General features: G+C 35.1%; 2 protein-coding genes across 2 annotated transcripts; one reads left to right on the forward strand and one right to left on the reverse strand.

Annotated features, from left to right (window-relative positions):
• Positions 1–4,047: 4,047 nt before the first annotated feature.
• Positions 4,048–9,604, reverse strand: LOC133872624 (tubulin alpha-5 chain). Its single transcript, XM_062310201.1, has 5 exons — positions 9,371–9,604; positions 7,314–7,528; positions 7,020–7,219; positions 6,019–6,527; positions 4,048–4,527 (listed from the first exon to the last, which is right to left on the reverse strand). The coding sequence occupies exons 1-5, from the start codon at positions 9,481–9,483 to the stop codon at positions 4,215–4,217; spliced, it is 1,350 nt and encodes a 449-aa protein (XP_062166185.1). The 5' UTR covers positions 9,484–9,604; the 3' UTR covers positions 4,048–4,214.
• Positions 9,605–18,723: 9,119 nt separating this feature from the next.
• LOC133874225 (superoxide dismutase [Cu-Zn] 2) lies at positions 18,724–21,349 on the forward strand. Its single transcript, XM_062312096.1, has 7 exons — positions 18,724–18,886; positions 18,970–19,071; positions 19,216–19,311; positions 19,406–19,437; positions 19,823–19,898; positions 20,801–20,854; positions 21,036–21,349. The coding sequence occupies exons 1-7, from the start codon at positions 18,805–18,807 to the stop codon at positions 21,062–21,064; spliced, it is 471 nt and encodes a 156-aa protein (XP_062168080.1). The 5' UTR covers positions 18,724–18,804; the 3' UTR covers positions 21,065–21,349.
• Positions 21,350–21,831: the final 482 nt, after the last annotated feature.

The following is a 21,831-nucleotide window of genomic DNA, read 5'->3' on the forward strand; positions in this document are numbered from 1 at the left end:
GTTTAAGTGGAACGATAGGGTTTGAAAAGTATTCCACTGTTGAATAACATGAGTACCATGTTGATGCATTGTAGATGTAATCTATGATATTTAATGTGAACATGTCATAATCATATGCCATATGGTCTACCCAAGCCCTTAACCCCTTCTCGGCTGTGTTTAAGTTGTCTCGTGAGAGCTGTAGTACAACATCAATGCGGTGATACCGCATACCGTCACCGCTAGTGGTCCGACCAATTTAACTCCGAGTGATCCACACCACTAGCGATGTCGTCTATTGTGACCACCACCTGTGCATGGTTGTGCTGATCACCTATAACCATTAGATCCAAAGCCAAACAACATAAAAATAAACAATGGACCATAAGTCTTCCTCATAAAATAGTAAGCTCATGGCTACTATGCATACATAACACGCCATGCCATATGATACAATTAATCATTGTCAATTACATGCATACGTTTATAAAACTCATACGATGAAACATTCCTTTATTCATCTCCGTTTATACAAAAGTAGATTTCACATCATTCTAAAATGTATTTCATGATAGTAATAAACATGCACATTTGATACATAAAATAATCATGCCATAAAGAATCATAATAACGAGTATTCATGTGAGTTTTACTCACCGTGGTCATAAAAGTCTCCTTGGTATACACCTTCAAATTATCCAAGTCCAAAATCTGTGTATATTATTTATTTAAGTAATAATAGTCAATATTTTATATATATTAATAGTCAATATTAATAATATGATCATATAAAAATTATAAATGTTAATGTTATTAACTTAATATATATGTTAGTTAATATTTATATTGACTATTATTACAATTTTCTATCATTAGATACTTAGAAAGCATTAGATCACATAATGTAAGATCTAAAATGAAATGATAATACTTAGATCATATGATATAATCATTAGATTTATATTAAGTATGTAAGTATATAGATTAATTAGGTATCTAGATTATATATTGTTGTATCATAATTCATAAATATATAATTAGAAAATAAACTATAATTTTGAGTTCACTTTATTATAAGTATAAGCTCACATAATTACAAATTAAGCTATGAATATTGAACAATTAAGCTATAAGTATGATTCCATAGTCATATTTATATTTATAGCTTAATTAATAGTTCACACTTCACACAAGCAAACAATTTTGATTAAATATTTATTGCTTAATTCAGAATTTATAGCTTAACTGTTATTATTATATCACTTAAGTATAATATATAACCAAATTAATAATATTATTATTATTTAGACATGATGGGTTTAAAAACGATCTAAATGGTTCGTGATTAAAGTATATTGTGTTTCAAAATTTTGCTTTTTATTGTATATTTTGAACTGTTGATTTGTCTGGCTAAATGTAAATTGTTCGATGATGATAGTTGGTTACAATGGTAAGGCATAAGCTATTCTAATCCATGGTCAAGTTCGCTCATTGGGTGATGTAGAGACGATCTTAACAGATGCGCATAGAGGGGATAATTTCTCAACCTCTTATCGAAATACCATTCGCATGACACACGTGGATTGATATAGGAATTGTTATGCTGACATTTCACGCAAATCAAAAATCACATTTTAGGACTAATCTAGATTGCGTGATTATATTTGATATGATAGTAGTCATACATTTGAGATTTGTTGGTTACAGCTATAACACACATCTAAACTGGAATGAGATTTGTTATTTGTACATATTTTGTACACACACTCATATTTAGTGTGGGATTTGCATATTGGATGGGTCCCAAATGCATGAGTTTCATACCAAATATGAGTGTATGTACAAAGTGTGTACAAATATCATTTACCAATTGAAATTCCTAATTGCTATGATGTTGTGCACGCGTGTTTGTTGTCCTAATTGAACAAGTATAATAAAATCATAAAATAACATATTTTAATCGGATCACTCATCAGGTGACTTTGAGCCGATCTCACCAATAGATGCTCGTGGAGGGGATAATTTCTCCCTTTTGTTTTTTCCATACTTTATTTTCACTATTTTCAAGTCATCTCTTCAAAGCTACGAAACCTTTCATCTACAACATCTCTACGCTATCCATTCCACCATCTTCTTCTTTTATATCTTTGTCTTTTTTAGACATTGCCTTGCTAACTTACAAAACCCCAAGGTAACGACAAAGGCAAATGATGTGTACGCAAGATCATATGGGGGGTTGGGCATGGAAGCAATTCGCAAAGAGCTCAAATCTTCTCCTCTTTATGCTCTTCTGTTATTTTATTTTAAATCAGAAAATAAAAAATCCTATTCTAGCTGAGCAGAGCCAAGTACTCATAAGCAACTCAACTCGGCTAATGGGAGAGCTCGAGCTCGCATAAGGTTTTTCCTTGGCGAGTCAAGCTCGAGCACAGAATCTAAGCTCATCATGAGCTCTTTAAAAATTTAAATGAGCCGAGCTGAAGCAAGAACTACTCGTTCAAGTTCGGCTCGTTTACACCCTTAAATTATATATTTATAGATGGGACATAGAACATACGTATACCGTTACAGCTAGTTGCATTTAATGTTTTATTGATTTCTTGCTTAGATATGCTCATATGCTTGTGTTTTTCGAAGTTTGTGGAATGCATGTATATGTGTGTAACTGAGTTATGTGATATACATATATGTATGACTTAGATGGGTTTATATGTGTAGGTTTCTAAGCAGGAAATTGGGTTGTGAACGTATATTCACAGCTAAGTAATATGTTTCAAGTGTTTTCATAACTACATTGTTTACTTCATTAGTTACGAAATGTTTTTAAAAGAAATGTAAAACCCAAATGCAGCTATTATTGTAAACTAATAGTAGAAAATGAAAAGTCGACTCAGTTCAAAAAGTTTGTAATTTTTATAGTTACTAAGACTGTGGACTTATCTATCAGCCTTTCAAATGTGGTGACCGCACAATCACATAGATGATGATGTTGATGCTGGTATAGGGAGTGTGGATGACGATCCGGTAGCCTTATACTTGGGCTACTATGACTGGGGCTTTGGGATGCCAGATGCGTTTTGTAGACTAATGCTTTAGTCTACCTTTTTGCATATCATCTTTTGTTATGTCTTTATACTTCATAGTGTATACAACATTGTGTCGCATGTGACCCTTTTGTATAATCATTCTTTTGTGATGTAATGGTTACGATTTAAATTGTTAGCTTTGTGTGTTATGCAAAATTTATTGTGTTGATGTTTCTGATACATGTTAGTGATCTTTGATATGATATAACATTTATACTCGTGTTGTTAGATGCTATTAGGTATACACATGTTATTGTGATGACTTGGCTCCTATTGCTACAGTAACGAGGTTCAGGAAGCCACAAGGTTCTGCCACGCCTTTGCACTTCATTTCCACTGCACATGTTGTTCCATTTTCTTTTTATTGTTCTCTTGCTGTCTTTTTAACCCTTTTGACTCTAGAGGCCTTTACCGTTGGTCTCCTGCCATGGCCCTTAATTTGGCCTTTGGGCTAAGTTTGCCATATAGGCCCGCATCCTTTACTAGGGTTCTTCAAATTTCTGCCAACTGACCCACCCGTCTGCACTCGTCCAAAACAACCAAATGGGTCGATTTGGGTGTCCGCAGAAAAAATCGACTTTCGATTAAGTTCAAGTCAAAAGTCCATTTTTTATGAACTGTTGAGCTATGCCCAAGCTTGATAATGACAAAAGTGAGGTCAGGCAGGTGGCACGGGAAATGCCTCAAGTCATTTGATATTTCAATTTCACTAAAGCTACCTTATTTAATTTCTACTTATCCAACTCACGGAAAAGCATGTGAAAGATATCTTCCATTTGGTGGCATTGTCCTTTAACTCCGTACATATGGCATCTACAAAACTGGAAAGTTGTTTTAAGTTATGCCGAACAGCTAAATTTGGAAGATATGAAGGAAATTAGCTGAACAAACACCTATCAAAGTGGGTTGTGCTTTGGCTCCATTGCCTGGCATTTCTTACGTAAAAGCAGACAAAACATATAATACCAATGAGATTAGCCAGTTCAGAAAAGAGGGCCAGGGAAACCTGAATCAAATTTATGTCTTACGTTAAAAGCAGACAACATATAGAAAAGGAGCAAAGTTATGACAATCCACATCTAGAGAGTAAAAAAAACAGGCGAGATGCCCGAGGATAGATAAGGAACTTCTGCCTCTAAAAGGCTACTTTCAGTAATCTTCTCCTTCATCTTCATCATCAACTCCTTCTGCCCCAACCTCCTCATAGTCTTTCTCTAGAGCAGCAAGATCCTCACGGGCTTCCGAAAACTCACCTTCCTCCATGCCTTCACCAACATACCAGTGGACAAATGCCCTCTTGGCATACATAAGGTCAAACTTATGGTCAATTCGAGAGAAAACTTCAGCCACCGCCGTATTGTTGCTTATCATACAAACCGCACGCTGCACCTTGGCAAGATCACCACCAGGTACCACTGTCGGGGGCTGGTAGTTAATACCACACTTGAAACCAGTTGGGCACCTGAAAGTACATGTAGAATAGTTTAGAGTAATTATATCATATGTTCTCCCCAATAACCCTGAATATATCACCACCAGTTAATATGCATGATTCCTACCATGTTACTTGAAAGCAAACCTAAATTTAACATGGGTAAAGTACATATAATCATTAATTACAGGAATAAATTAAAATTAACAAAAACAGCAACTGAGTTCTTCACCAAACACATTTCAAATTAATGGTGACCCACCAGTCACCATGGAAGAGGCCTTTTGGATTAACTTGATCTAATCATCTGCTAAAATGACAGTCAAAAGTAATGAAGTTTCCAGTAAAGCAGCTTTTTGTCATATTGTTTTTAGCAATCATCACAAAACAACATTTCATGCATATACCTAGATAAATAATATAAAATAAAATAACTATAGATTTCGTGCATGGCACTGTCATAAGGAATGGGGCATAGAACTAGCCTACTGCAAGATTAGAGAATTAGGGACAATCAGGTCTGCTTCAAGTACTTTTATGCTCCTAAATCAGTGAGTAGGCTACCTTCTAAATCAGGAGATTTCTCCATCGCTACAACGGGCAAATATTGAGTTGATTGTGCAAATATACTTGGTACCAATAACATTCACAAACACTATTTTGTTCTTGGCAAGCTATTCCTAACACTCTCAAACAAGAAACTGACCACTTTAATGGGCTATAAAGGTTATTCTCTGCATTTTCCCTGCAGAATAGCGACTGAGGGAGCAGGGATCATTTATTCTTCAAATGTGATTTGCAAAAGCATATATGAAAATTGATCTTGCAGAAGAGTGGCCTATAGATGGCTAACTGAATTCAACTGGCCTAAAATGAAGCAGCACCTAGGTGGTTTTACTTGAGCTATGTTTGATCGCTCACATTTACTAGATTACATGGGAAAAGAATGAGAGAGTTCACAAGAACGGCCATATAGATATCAATCTCTCTATATGCTGACCGTAAGATTGAATCGGAATGGGTTCTGAAAGCTTCAAGGTACTTAACAAAACATCTCTATAAAGCCTGGGGTGTTTCTTGTTCTACTCCTTCAGATTAGTTAAAATTGAGTTATAAGTTTGTAATAACAGAAAACTTGTACTCCTTCCATCCCATATAGTTTGTCCAGAATTTTCCATTTTGGATGTCCTAAAATATTGTCTATGTAAGAAAGCCAATGAACACAATTTTAATAACTTTCCTAACTTAACATTTACTTTCTTTAAAAGGTAAATGCCTCATTTGCATTTAAACTGAGGTGATTTTAGAAACCAGGAATAATTCAAAGACAATGCATTAAATGTTAGATTTTCTAAGATGGACAAACAATTTGGGATGGAGGACATAATTTGCAAGTTTAGATGTGCGACATGTTTCTTTGTAAACTGCTTGCAGCTATGTAAACTGGTTGCACATTTTTTTCTCTTTAATTAAAAAAATAAAAAAAATCTTTACCCATCCAAAAACAAATAAAGAACTAACCAGTCAACAAATTGAACTGTCCGCTTTGTCTTAATGGTAGCAACGGCACCATTCACATCCTTGGGCACAACATCCCCACGGTACATCAAGCAGCATGCCATGTACTTCCCATGCCTTGGATCACACTTGGCCATCATACTTGAGGGCTCAAATACCGCACTTGTGATCTCAGGAACTGATAGCTGCTCATGGTAAGCCTTTGCAGCTGAGATCACTGGGGCATATGATGAGAGCATAAAATGAATACGAGGATATGGTACAAGGTTAGTTTGAAACTCTGTAATGTCCACATTAATGGCACCATCAAACCTCAAGGAAGTAGTCAAAGAAGAGATGATTTGGGATATTAAGCGATTCAAGTTGGTGTAAGTTGGCCTTTCAATGTCTAAGGATTTCCTGCAGATATCATAAATAGCTTCATTGTCCAGAAGCACAGACACGTCTGTGTGTTCAAGTAAAGAATGAGTGGAGAGAACACTGTTGTAAGGTTCCACTACAGCCGTAGATACCTGCACATTTTACAAAGAAAAAAATTGCTGTATCAGTGATTTGTGTGCATAGCATGAGAACCATACAGCAAAAGAGAAATTAAAAAGAAAAAATGATGAAGGATTAACTTCGAAATTTGTCAGATTTGAAAATAGCTATCTCCCCTAAATTTCAGCCTATGTCCTGTTTCCAGCCTGAAATTATTTAAGTATTTTAACACTCTTTAAAATTCAGAATGCACCTTACTTAAAACCTGAAATACTCTTTTTAGACTCAGATTATTGAGAAGGCCATTTCTCGAAATTTATTAGTAAATCTCTACCTTCAGATTTTGATTGGGGAGGTAAAGACAACAGATTCTTTATGCATACAGAAAGAATCAGGTGCTGCATCAAATTTAGGGAGAAAAAGTAACTTTTAAAATATGTTTGGTTTACTATATATCTCTAGGAGCCAAAGTTCCCTCCATCTGGCTTTTCCTGTATTTTTCCAAAAGGCTTTTGAGGAAGTACCTGAGGAGAAGGATAGATGGTGAAGCCCAGTTTCGACTTCTTTCCATAGTCTACCGACAAGCGTTCCAAAAGTAATGAACCCAAACCAGAGCCAGTACCACCACCAACAGCACTAAATACCAAAAACCCTTGCAAACCAGTGCAATTATCAGCCAATTTTCTTACTCGGTCAAGGCATAGGTCGACAATTTCCCTCCCAACTGCAGCATACAACATGCAAGAAGTGGTTTATAAGCCAACAAAATAAGTATTCTAAAATTGCCATACTTGACAATGCAATAGAAATGCTTATACCAGTATAATGTCCTCTGGCAAAATTGTTAGCAGCGTCTTCCTTTCCAGAAATAAGTTGCTCAGGATGAAAAAGTTGTCTGTAAGTTCCAGTCCGAACTTCATCAATGACAGTGGGTTCCAGATCAACAAATATAGCTCTAGGCACATGCTTGCCAGCACCAGTCTCACTGAAGAAGGTGTTAAAAGCATCGTGTGCAACACCGACTGAGGTGTCACTGCATGAACATATTAATGGAACTCATTAGGTCAAAAAAGAAGAGCAAAAAGATCAGAAACAAGAGAGATCTGTTCAAAATCCTGTAAAGAATTTTCTTTGTTTGGACAAATGAGTTTTAAAGTTAGTATCTACAGGTACAAACAGAACAGTCTGTAGCAGCACTAAAGGAATTCTAGAAAGATGAATTTATGAAGATCTAACTAATCATCCAATATACAACCCAAAGAGGAGTGTTGAAAACGTCCCAAGTTAAATTAATCTTGAAGACCCTGTCAAGGTGCCACATCCTTAAGTTAAATGATAAAAGCAAACTAAAAATAAAAGTTTATACTGAACTAACCAGTTCATCAAACGATATTTTAGTGGTTGCGTTGCCTGGCCTAACCAAGCACAGCCTGTGGACCGTACACAGAGCGGTAGCAAGGCATTCATTAGGCGATGCCTAAGGGACACCAAAGCATCATAGAAATGGACCACCAAAATGTATTGGTCCACCAAAATGTATTTACTGGCCACATGGGTCCTAGTGATTTCTGCAAATTCAATGATGCAGACTCAAAACAGGAATTCCTATAGGACAAATAACAATGTAGTCCTGATGACTCTAGATTTATATATGTTATGGGCCTAAGCACATTTCTTCATCATGCTGACAGGTACATTGTGATTGATGGGGAAAGTTCCACTTCCATTCTTTCACCAAGGCAGGTCACTTGGGTTGGACAAACCAACAATGGTTTCAAAATAAAAATATTTGAAGGGTGTCTTACAAACGCTTATAATAGAAATAAATTGTGAACTTAACCTTTTTCATTATTTTTGTGACAGAATTCATATATGTTGTTTTGGCGGGTACAAGTGTTGAAGAGCAACAAAATAAATTCAAAAGTTAACTAAAAAATTAATTACCTTGGCTCACACTTTCTCAATTTGCACCAGATTGATGTGAATATGTAAACTCATTTGTAAATAAAGTTAAATGCAAATCTTTGTCGCAGGAACCATCTTTGCATGAGTAAAGCCAATTAATCCTCAAACAACCAATGGGATCAGATCGACAGAAGTTATAAATGACCACCAGGTAACACACCCACGGTCCTATTCCCCCAACTATCAAAGAAGGAACAAGAGAAATGACAGGAAGAACAATAGCCAAGTAGCCAACAAGAGAAAACAGGACCCACTTGATCTAAAATTCCAAAATCTTACTAGCAAATAGGAACAATTGGGAAATAGCCAAGTAGCCAACAAGAGAAAACAGGACCCACTCGATCTAAAATTCCAAAATCTTACTAGCAAATAGGAACAATTGGGAAAGTCTCCCACTATCAGAAGCAGCATAGCTTTCAAAAAGCCAAACAGATATCTCCATGGTGAAAAACAGAACCACTACTTAAATGAAAAACAACAGAGAACCGTCATCCATCAATGAATTTATGCCCTAACATTTCTAACCAACAGATATTATATGAGTTCTACTCTGTAAAGAAAACAAAAAAAAAAAATAAAAAAAATAAAAAAAAATTGTATAACCTAATTCATATCCCGAAATATCGAGCAAGAATACACGAAACCTTCAAGTCAAGCTAAACCAAGCACAACCATAAAAATGCTCTATAATTCCAGCGACCAAGCCAAACCAAGAACTATCGAGCAAGGATCACATAAAGTTGCTCTATAATTCAATTCATACGACCAAAACTAAAACCTTAACTCCGTAGATAAACATTGATTTCGAATTCCCAGGGATTTGAAATTTCTTCTTCTTCTCTCTCAAAAAAACAATTGAAAAGCCAAATCGATAGAAAAATCATACAAAGAAATAGATGTACAGACAGACCTGGGCATCATTCCGTCCGGCTGAATTCCATGCTCGAGGCAGTAGAGCTCCCAGCATGAATTCCCGACCTGAATCCCTGCTTGTCCAATGTGTATGCTTATGACTTCTCTCATCTCTCTCGGATCGGCGGCACGGAATTGGAAATGGAGGAGAAAAGGGTGAAAGAGAAGGATCTTTTGCTCCGAAATAGCAGGTTGGAGCCGGCGGATTAATGATTTTGATTGAAATATTTAATGCCCATTTAACAAAGCATCGGGGGCGGTTATTGTTGGGGCCCTTGGGGCCCGCCATTTCCAAGCCAGCTGTGTCGTGGGGTTCAGCATTTCTTTGTTTATTTTTTTCTTTTTTTGAGCAGTTATTTTGGGCTCTTTTTTATTTTTTTTATTCGTGAGCCCTAATGATAGTTAAGATACTTTTAAGTTTTTTTATTAATTCTATCTTTAATGAGAGTAAGGCTGGAACTACATTTACATTTTACAATTATTTTATGTGGGAGTTTCAATTATTCGTTGTATCACTCTTTTTATATATATATATTTTATTGTAATTAATGTAAGATAGTAGAAAAATGATATATATACATTCTTTATACATCTTCGTACAAATTTTAAAACTACTAATAAATTTGTACGCCCCAAATATGTGTCTCATAAATCTAAATTTGAAAATGAAATGTATAGGATATGTATTTATATCATTTCCAAAAATTTAAATCATTTAATTTTTTTTAAAATAATGATTAATATTTAAGAAAACAAAATTCTCTGAGAACTTCAAAATATTATAATTCCAAATTAGTATCCATGACAGACTACGTGATTTGCAGTATCTGCCATTTTTTACTAATAATTAGCTCAATTCTTGGGTCTATCTATGAATAGGATTCTCTTCAAGTCAAATGCCAAGGATATATTTTAAAGTCAAAAAATTGTTTCATTGTATTTATAAATTTTAATTTAGGAAAGCGACTTAAGAGGAAAACTTATTGCGAAAAATTAAAATAAAAAATAAAAAATAAAAAATAAAAACTCTTGAATTCCCCAGTCCCTCTGGCACTCCCAAAATTTCTCTTTATTGCTGTGTTTTGCCATGGTTGCGTAATTTCAATTTTTGTGATGTTGACGGTGTGAAATTGGCAATGCAAAAGATTCTGATATTAGATTGAATTGAGTTTGGTTTTGTATTGACATTTTCCCAAGTTTTTTAGGCTGAAAATTCTTCCTTTTTTTTTTTCTTTTTTTTTTTGGGGGGGGGCTTTGTTTTTCCACCCTATGATTGGAATTTCACCCACCGAAAGACGACTGCGGAGGAGGCAGTGGCGAAACTAAAATTTTGGTTTACAAAGAACAAGATTAAAATATTGAGTTAAGATTATTAAAGAATATAACTTACGAAATAAATAAATAATTCAACAAAACTACAACTATGTATTTCATATAAGATTAAAGTTTGACGACCTATTTCCTTTTTTTTCTTTTCTTTTTTTTATATACAAAATATTTCATAAACATTAATCTCTTAAAATACAAATGGATCCTCACAGTGGCACGAAGATGTGTCGCAAAGCCAACGTTTGGTACATACCCCATAATATGTGCTTGATAAATCAGAGTATAACATCTAATTACTATGCAGCGGAAAACATAAACTTAATAGCGGAAATCACATCTTAAACATCTATCATAAATTAATAACAACAAGAGTCATTTAACATTTATGTGTTTAAGTCTTTTCTCAATATAAATACATAATTGAAATAGCTTTATACAATAACAAGTGACATAGGCGTCACAAGCCATAACAAAACCCATAAAACTTAAGACGCCCATGGTTTCGCAATTACGACCATCGCGGTGAGCTTCGGTCATAATATCCCACGTGCACATCTATAATACCATCACTACGACCGGAGTACCTGCAGGCAGAGGAATATCATCTATACGGTTGTGAGGGTTTGCTACATCCATATAGGTGAAAGAGTGAGTTCACCGTCTCAGTACGTAATACCGCAACCTCAATGATATTAAACTAACTGAGTTTTCGCAAAGAACCAACTTTTTCCTTTTTAGTCTCGCGTACACTATAACAGCTACCAATTTATAAACTTTTGTTTGAAAACCCCCATAGCTGATATAGCGAACACCGACTATCAAAAAATATTTAAAACATACTATGTAGTTGGACCCATACGTAGAAGTTCCAATGGCTTGGAAGCAACTACGTACACACCCACTTACAATAATACTTTTATGTTGGTAGCTTAAATGCACAAAGATCTAACGTTACTAACTGTGATATCACCGTGTCTCAGGACATTACAACTTCATGTCTATGGCACTTAGTTGTCTATGCGGTTACTAGAGTAAAACTCTGATATTCAAGCACTTCTTACTGATGTATCACGACAATCTATCTACCTACTCGCAAGTCACACTGGTATCACAAACAATAGCGTCACAACTAAGTACATCAAGCTTAAAACATGCCATCTTGCTCTTTATTACGAGTTTACTCTCATTTTTCGAATATGGTTAATACCGAATCTTAGAGCATTACAACTTCATGTCTATGACACATAGTTGTCCATGCGGTTACAAGAGTAAAACTCTGATATCGGGCACTTCCTACTGATGTACCATGACAATCCATCTACCTACTCCCAGGACATTGTATTACTCATGCCGAACCATGACAATACCTTTGTACGTCCAAGCTCAATGTTCTTAAATCATACAACTAGACGATAGAAGTATACACAAGTTCTTTGCCAGTAAAATTCTTAAGCATACAAATACGTCTAGCATAAAAACTACAATATTCTATATCATGAAAACATTACATAATTTAAACAATGATATGCATGCTCATGATTGTCTTTTCATTCCTTGTGAGGCTTACCCTCCCTTTCATCCTTATGAGGCTTACCCTCCCTTTCATTCTTATGTTCATGCTTTATGCTTTACAGTTCAAACTCTATACTCCTATTCTTTGCAAATCATGCTTTTTTCAAATACGATAAACCAATCAACATGTAATTTTAACATTCTACTTTGCATAATTAAGATTAGCATTCTTACAAATAACATTGCCCTTACCTTTTATATGTCTCCTATGAGGAGTGACATATTTTGATGAGGAAGAATCTTCAACTTTACCTTTCCCCAGAGCATCCTGCTTAATCCAAGGTCTATGGGATTTCAACAAATAACAATTTGGCCTAATATGACCAATTTTCCTACAATTATGACAAGTAGGAACAAACTTACCTCGTGTTCCTGATTTCTTGGATTTTGGCATCACATGATTATTTAAGCAATAATTTTCTAAACAAGTTATATCTACTACCACAGACATATTATCTAATTCAGAATCAGAAGCATGTGAAGTAGAAGTACTCATATCATTAACAATAAAAGCAGGCTTGTTAGAAATATCTGAATGAATACAAAACATACTTTTCAAATTATCACTTGAGAATTTTTTCAAGAGATCTTCAGATTCTTTTAATTTATTCTCAAGTGTATCAATAATGTCAAATAGCATGGTATTCTCAGATTTCAAAGAGTCAATCAAAGCATGTGATTCAGACAATTAAACAATCAAAGACTCTTTTTCTTGGTTCACCTTTTTAAGCTTTTTATGAGAAACTTTAGAATGTTTAGCATTCTTCAATTTATTAAAAACCTTAAAGAGCTTAATATCAGAATCCTTATTAGATAACTGAGAAGAATTCATGATAAAAGGTGTAATAAAAAAAAAATAGAAGTCACAGAAGATAAGGATCACACTCAGGAATTAAATCATTTAAATGGAGTGTACCTGCTCTGATACCAATTGAAAAACAAAGAGACTCCTAATTTATACAAGTGTGTGTGAACAGTGTGCAACAAAATATTAAATGCGGAAATTAAAGGAGACAAATATTTTGTTGACGAATTGGAAACTCAATTAAGAGAAAAACCACTCCGAGACAGTCAAACCCAAGATATCTACTATTTAGAAGACAAAGCTAGTTACAAAGTAGTAGCACTCACATACCTCTGATGCAGTGGTCGTACCTTGAACTCTAACGTGTAACCCAACACGAACGTCTCCCAACCAGGTCTCCTACCTGAAGGGGTCTTCAATAGAATCATTTACCTTAGGGCCAACCCTTAAAATAGACTTCAGATTAAGCGCAGCAACAACACACATAGCAACGGCTTTAGAGAAATAAACTCAGCTCAATAATCTCACAATATAGCTCTCTAAGAACTAATGGAATTCAATACTGAATTATTGTTGTTCTCAAGCCTAGGGACCTCTATTTATAGGCTGACGGTTCAAATGAGCGTCTGGCTTGATAAAAACTGGGCGCCATCCGGACGGTAGTCATGAGCCATCCGAGCGGACAATTGTGCAATCAGTTGTCTGAGAATTTCGCTGAAATTCTTTCATGTTTCTGAGCCGCGTCCGGACGGTGATGCCCTGTCGTCCGGACGGTCGCACTTCTGCAGTTCCGCTGCAAGGAATTTCCATATGAATGCTTCGCGAGTCCGGATCGGGGGAATGGTCGTCTGGACGGTTGATTTGATGCACGCAATTTCCATATCTGATGCACGCGCGTTCGGACAATGCTAACTAGCGTCCGGACGTCTGGATTTGAATTGCGATACTTGCCTTATAGATGAGCACGTCCGGACGGGAATCCACGTCATCTAGACAGTTGCAGCAATCTTCCCATATCTGTGTTTTGGAAAGAAATACTGAAGCTTGATCGAACACTGAGAGTCGTCCGGACGTGCTACTGAAACGTCCAGACGGAAGCAAGCTAGAGCAGTTCGAAAACTTCTCGACACAAGGGAAGGTCCGGACGAAAAGTTCTCGTCGTTCGGATGGATGATGCTTTGGACTGATGTACGTCCGGACGGTATGACACGTCGTTCGGACAGCTTGTGCTTTGGACAGCTGGGCATCCGGACGGTATGACACGTCGTCCGGACGACTGGTAGGGAACCGAATTTTCTGCCTTGCAAACTGTGCAGAATCTTTTGGAAGCACTTCTAAATAGCGAAATCCCTGTTAAAAAACATCTTTACAAAGAAGTAATTTTGTCCAATAAAATGTGGCCAATTATAAACTAACAATATATATATATATATATATATATATATATATATATATATATATATTAGCTTTTTACTATTTGCCCACTTGCTACTCATTTTAAACCTTTACTTAGTTACCTTGTCTCCAATCACCCAAATAGTACAAGACTAAGACCTTAGCATCCACCACCATTACCTAATACAATCTCATAACATTCCATTCTCTAATTCAATCGCATTATCCATTTACACCAAATGATTTAAACACATTTGCTTCTCACTCTACAATCGCATTCATCAATTCATCACCATCATACTCATCAAATTTCTTCCCATAATCTCATAACAATAATCATCCTCAAATAACACTTAGAAACCATTAAACCATTAGTATTCCATATTCAATACTTAAAGGAACACAACTAAAAAAAATCAACTATAATTTTGGATTTCAACAAGAATCCAATCCATAATCTCAACCAACATTATCAACCAAATTATGCTCCTCAAAGCTACAACTCACCAAGAAAACAACCAAGCACTAACACTTTCCAAATCATCAATTTTACATGCATATATTCAATCATTTCCAAAAGAGAATTCAATAACCATGAACTTCTCTACAAACATCATTCCATTAACACCCTTAACACCATAGAGAACCATTCTATCAATAGGCATCCCAAATCAGCTCCCCATTCTGTTGAGCTAGGGAAATACCCATAAACAATAATACAAATCAAGATAAGAGGATTATACCCAAAAATTAACTTTAATCAATTATCCATACAAGTAAAATAAGGAATCCAATCTTTAATCACAACCTTCAATCTTCCAAAGTAGAGAAGGAAATCGAGCATTAAAGACCCAAAAACCCACTCGGCCAACATGGCAATTTAGAAATCAAAGAGACCAACTCCAACAAGCATTCTCATCAATGATCAAACTTCATCAAAGAATCACAATTTATCTTAAAATCAAACCCAAGCAATGCCTTAACAAAACCAAATTTCAGCCACCGAAAATCAACCCAAGGACCCGTTCGGTTAAAACAAACACCCAACTAAAACTCCAAAAATCCACACAACTAAAGCATGGGAAATAACTCAAGCTTCAAAATCCACACCGATTCAGCCAAGAACAGTAAATCACAACACCCATTTGGCCAACACAAAGACCCATCACTAATCTCATTTATCAACCACGATTCCTACTCAAAATCAACTCATAATAGAGCATAAATCATAGATTAAAACTACAAAACATTAACTAAATCCTCTAAAAACCGAATCCCAAAGAGGCTTGTACCATTCGGTTCACAAACCAAAACAAAGGAACCAAAACGTGATTTGAACACCCATTCAGTTTACCCATTGAGGAAGCCTACCCAAAATTCCAACAATTAACTCTAGAACCTTAAACACCACCAAAACCGAAACGCACAAAAGAATACCCATAATCTCCAACTCAAAGAAACCCATTTGGAAATTAAACCGAAAGCTAGAGGAAGAGGATTTTACCTGATTTCGTGGTTTCTCTCTTGATTTGGAACATCATGGGTCTCTCCATCTCTGCATGGATCTTTCCCTGCAACATCCCTCTCAGAATCTCTCGGGCTAATCTCACATGGCTAAGTGTGTGTGTGAGTGAAGAAGAAATGAGGAAGAGAGGAAATGGGAAGGAGTGTGGGCTGTGCATGAAAGGGAGAAGCAAAAATGGAGCTGTTGCCGTCGGGTGGAACTGAGAGGAAGAAGAAAAGAGAAGGAGAAGAGAGAACGCGTGGCAAGGAGGAAGAAAAGAAAGAAAAGAGAAGAAAGAAAGAGGTGCGGGTGAGGGAAGGAAAAGAAAGAAAAGAGAGAGAGAGAGGATCCAGATATGGGAAAAGAAAGAGGAAAGGGGGGAAAAAGAGATTGGGTAGCATGTGTCATCATGGGGTTGGTTGAGAGAGGATAATGTAATATTTTATTAACCAATCCGGTGGTGATATGTGGCAAGTTAAGATTTTTTTTTATTAAAACCCCTCAATAATAAAAATTATAGTAGGACCCCATCTTATTTTATTTCTATCTTTTAACAATTAAAATTTAACCCCACATTTATTCAAACCACCCTTTTATTAACGTAATTATTTATTTATTCAACTAGGACCCACTATAATAATTATTACCTAAAATATAATTATTAATATCTTCTATTTAATGAACACCATTTATTAATTGATTAATCTCCTATTTAATTTCTTGGTCTTTACATAAAGGATATGCTAGTATATAATTGGCTAAATTTACCTCTATCTCAACATGAGCTTGTTTAAAATGTGACCGAGGCTCAATAAAATCATTATTCTCCATAATTTCATGTAAATACAATTATATATTTCATATAACATAAATATATTTATATATATATATAAAAAATGAAGATAATTACAAAGTCGGTCTAAAAAGTTACTAAGATATCCTTGTGGACAGGGACGAAGCCAAAAACTCTTATGGGTAAGGGCCAGGAGCCAAAAAAATTTGTCAATAAGTTACCTTATAATTTTTTTTGGAATTGAGGGAGCCGTGGCCTAAATCCGTCTTTGCCTGTGAAGAATGAAATATAATTACAACTTTTAGTTTCATAAATGAATTTAAAAAGTTAGGTTAAGATAGAGACTTACGAAGAAGATGATTGAAACGGAGTGTTTAAAATTACAAAGAAGATGATTGAAAGTTTAACCGTAACATTTCATTAAAGCACCGTTTAAACGCATTGTTTCATTAAAGCTTGAGAAACAGTGAAACCTTTAAACACAATGTTACTTGAATGATTTCACAAACAATTAACAGAATAATTTGTTAGGTTTTGAAGGAACCTAAATCCTTTAGATTCATTGTAGGGAAACTAAACATTTTCAAACATAACGTTTGACATTAATTTTCTGCATACATTTTCATTATTTCATCACACTTAAATATAAAATATTACAACCATTGAGTTGGGAATAAAAACGAGTATCGTAATCATATTATTTGATTTGATTACCAACAATTACAATAAATCTTCTAGAAAATAATTATCTTATAAGGTAAGTATCAAATCATAACATACATTCTAGCATCCGCAAATGAGATAATGAGTGTTTTGGATTACTATCAAAATCTACATATAAAATTAAATAATGCAATTATTACTATATTCAAACTTAAATAAATTAAGATTTAACTTATTACAAAATTCGCGATTATCAGTCATAGATGGTCATTGTCTCATAAAGTAATTAAGATTTGAATTATCAGTCATAAATGGATATTATCCGCCCGTGTTTTCACTCCTAGTGTTACATATAAATCTCCTAGAAATTATTTGCTTGGTAAATAGGTTTTGGGCGGCACACTGATTTAATTATTAAGTTAATTAAATTTAAACGTTACAGAATCGCTACAACCAACTTTGTCAGCAGCTTTCCCTCTCACTTCTACCATCTCAAGGGTTTTGTAATATTTTTATTTTTATTTTTATATGACTTAAGGCGAGGGAGAGAAGAAATAGAGATTCGGACTAGTGACATTTGTTTCATAAAATGTGATTATCAACTGATTGAGTTACCCCTTGAGGTCAGATTCCCCGTAGTTTTGTTGTTAAGAATAGTTTTATTTGATTGTTCGATAATGTTTATGATTTTTGTATTTTTTTTTTTTTTTTAGTTATTGGTTTCCTCTAAGACTATGGTGATCTCATCTGGAAATAAATAAGTACAACTTGATGATGGTAGCAAGACAAAACCAATTCCGAAAACTTCAACTCCACCAATTAAAAAAAAAAAAAAAAAAAAAGACAAATATTGTTATATTTAATGATGTACATAATTTTATATTATTTAATTTTTATTTTAAAAAAAAATGCCAACAATAACTTCTTATTAAAAGTTAGAGACACAAACTCTTGATGATGAAATCAATGGCTCGATAAACATTTTTGATGAGTAATTATTTTTTAATAGCAATCAAAAGTGATTTAAAGTAGTAAGAAGTTTGTAATTTTTTGTATGGAAAAATGAAAAAGTTTTTTTTGTAGTTTATTTTTATTTGAATAATAATTAAAAATGATTAATGTAATTAAAAAAAGAAAAAAAGAAAAAAAGAAAAAAGAGAGTAGAGTTGTTTATGTAAACAGTGCCAATACTATCAACTTCTTCGAAACACTTTTATATATATATATATATATATATATGAACAAAAAAAAACCCCTTCATTCGAAACGGAGCTATCCTATTCGGTTTAAGTCTGTTTAAGATGCGGCTGCCACTCGTAGGAATTACACACGCAAGCCCGCGCACGCGCACGCGCAGAACATCGTTTAGCAATGAGTGCTGCGAAAGCGGTGGTTGTCATCTCCGGGAACAACAGCATTAGAGGCTCTGTCCAGTTCATCCAGGAACCCAACGGTCTCTCTCTCTCCGCTTTGTAGGCTTGGTTGAATTTGTGTTTTTCAGCTGATTTTTCTTTTTGTCATTTTTGTATGTTGTAGGCGCAACCCATGTGAAAGGGAGGATTACAGGGCTCTCACCAGGCTTCCACGGCTTCCATATCCACGCCTTTGGCGATACCACCAATGGTTGCAACTCCACTGGTATTCCTCTCTCGCTGAATTTTGGCTTGAATCTAAATCTTTCGCGCACTATTATTTTCTTTTTGGCTCATCCTATCTGTATTTGTTAATGGGTATTGTTTAATTTGTGGGTGGATGCTATTTTTCTAATTTGAATGTATTTAGGCCCTCATTTCAACCCCCTGAAGAAGGATCATGGAGCTCCTACTGATAAAGAGCGCCACGCTGGTGATTTGGGTAACATTTTTGCAGGCCCAGATGGTATGTGCAGTTTATGTTTTCTGCAATATGTAATTTGATGTGATAGAGTAAATGAAGTAGCTTCTCATATATACCTTAAATTTACACTCTTTAGGAGTTGCTGAGGTTTCCATTACAGACAAGCAGGTAATAAATTTAAGTTCTAGTATCGGGTTCCAGATATCATTTCTATCAAATTTCTTCTGTTTTCTATTTCTTTCCTTGATTTCCTTGCGCAATTCAGATTTTTCTGGTGAATAATAGGTAAATAAGGTGATTTACTATCCTAAAAATCATTCATTTAATAATTTGACTCGTCTGTAATGCTGGGTAAGTCACAATGGGATGAATTTATGTTCTTGGAACCTGCCTTAGTTGTTTTACCTTTTATGGTTCCTTGGTGTCTTTTTTTTTTTTTTTTTTTTTTTTTTTTCTCAGCTTTTATTTGTTCCTTGGTGTCGTTACAGGTTTTAGTTTACTTGAGTTGTTTTCAAGTATCTTAATTTTCCCTCTCTCGCTTTACCATCTGTAGATTCTGCTCACTGGACCTCATTCTATACTTGGGAGGGCAGTTGTTGTGCATGCTGATCCTGATGATCTTGGTAGAGGTAAGTATATTAATGGATGTGGGGCTTGCACATGAAGAATAGAAGATATCGCTTCGAACTTACTTATGAAAAAGAAAAGGGTTTCTAGCATTCGAAGTAACCTTTTGTCAAAATGATTAGAACCCGAAATTGGGAACTCAAAGGGACTTCAAACTCTAATATTATGTTAATTATAATCTATCCCTAAAGCTTAAGCTAGTAGCATGTGGACCAAAAATGTGTACCAAGCTTTGTAGCTTACCTCAACATTATGCACAATAACTTGGTTACTCTATTATAGTGGCTTTATTTGTGTAGAATATGTAGACCTTTGAGAAAACAAGTACTTTTCTGGAGATGCAATGCTGGGTACTCTTTTGCTCATGAGCCAAAAAAGCTCAAGTTGTGAAAGCAAGCTTCTAAGGCGTTTGAAAATATGTTCCTTTGTGTCATATATATCTGGAGGTTATTATTGTGGACAGAAAGTTGCAGCACTGCTTGCACAGTATTAAGTTTAGTTCATAGTTCATGTGTACACCCAATTGATTGAATTTATGACTTTGATCTGAGGGTAGAACTCCTTGCATGTAATGCTGGATTTAAATTCAAATCCATAGATCCTAGCATCTGTACTATCATCCCAAAAAAATTAGTCAATTTGGAACTTCTTTAAAATTACTTATAAAGCTTTGTTTCACCTAGTAAATAAAAAATGTGGGACTTAGCACCCATGAATGTCTTTATAAACCACACACTCTATGTGAATTATTCATCTTCCTAATATGGGACCAAGGGTGTTACATGTGGTTAGTCATTTTTGGGTAAAGGAAAATTCTTAAATTAGCTGTCAGCGTATTTATGTTTACATGTATATCATCACATTCTTCTTGGAATTTAGGTAATTATACGGACTAATGTAACAGGTGGACATGAACTCAGCAAGACTACTGGAAATGCTGGTGCAAGAGTTGGATGTGGTAATTTTTGTTCTTTAGCTTTATGTTAGTCAGCAAAACTAGCACACTTAGTTGGGTAGGTTAAGGAATGCAGTAGTGTAACCCTATGGTGGCAGGTTCATCACACCTTTGTTTTATTTGAGCTCTCTATCCATTATTCATACATACAGAAGCCTGACATTTGTTTATCAATTTTGGTCAGGTATCATTGGGCTTCACTCGTCTGTTTAGGCTCGATTGCTCGTGGATAATTGATAGGTTCATAAAAGATACATACATGCAATGCGTAACCATGTTGACAAATACCATAACAGCGCTTGTTATGTACATGATAATGAAGCAGAAATAAATTTCAAACTTTTTTCTCCTGTCTGTGCAAATTTGGGATTGGCAGGCATGGTCATCTAGATTTATAGTTTGTACTCTGGAAACACCAAACTTTTATCATTTCAACATTTGATCTGGCTCTGATACCTTGATAGTGTTAATTGTATGACCACCAATGCTTGATCTCAAGTCTCAACTAGCCTGACAACATTGCAGATTCTATGGGAGGTGGCGTTAGTTTGCTTGACCTTTTCTCTTTTTTCTTTTGGCTCAAAAATAGAGGGAACCAGATTGTTGGGGGGTTGTTAAAAGGCAGGCCAGAATATTGATTAATAGTTATGAACTCAACCAAGTTGCATATATGGATCGCCCAGCATCCGATTCTCTCTGTAGAGAGTTGGTGCATACGGGTTCCTTTGTTATTTGATTTTCCAGTGCTCGTATAATGATTGCACACGTATCTATTTGGAGCTTCACCAAAGCTATTGCTTGCAACTTCATTGTAGATACAAATAGTTAGAGAGTATTTATCTATTTTTTTTTTATTGTCGTATACCTTTGTATTCCAATATCCATATATTTTCTTCTCCTGTTCCTTGCTCTGCCTTATGGCTAAGATAAAGTTCTCATAGTCTGTTCTAATGCAAGTGAATATGCAGAGAAACTATTCT

Source organism: Alnus glutinosa, chromosome 7 (genome assembly GCF_958979055.1).
Source record: "Alnus glutinosa chromosome 7, dhAlnGlut1.1, whole genome shotgun sequence".
Taxonomy (NCBI): domain Eukaryota; kingdom Viridiplantae; phylum Streptophyta; class Magnoliopsida; order Fagales; family Betulaceae; genus Alnus; species Alnus glutinosa.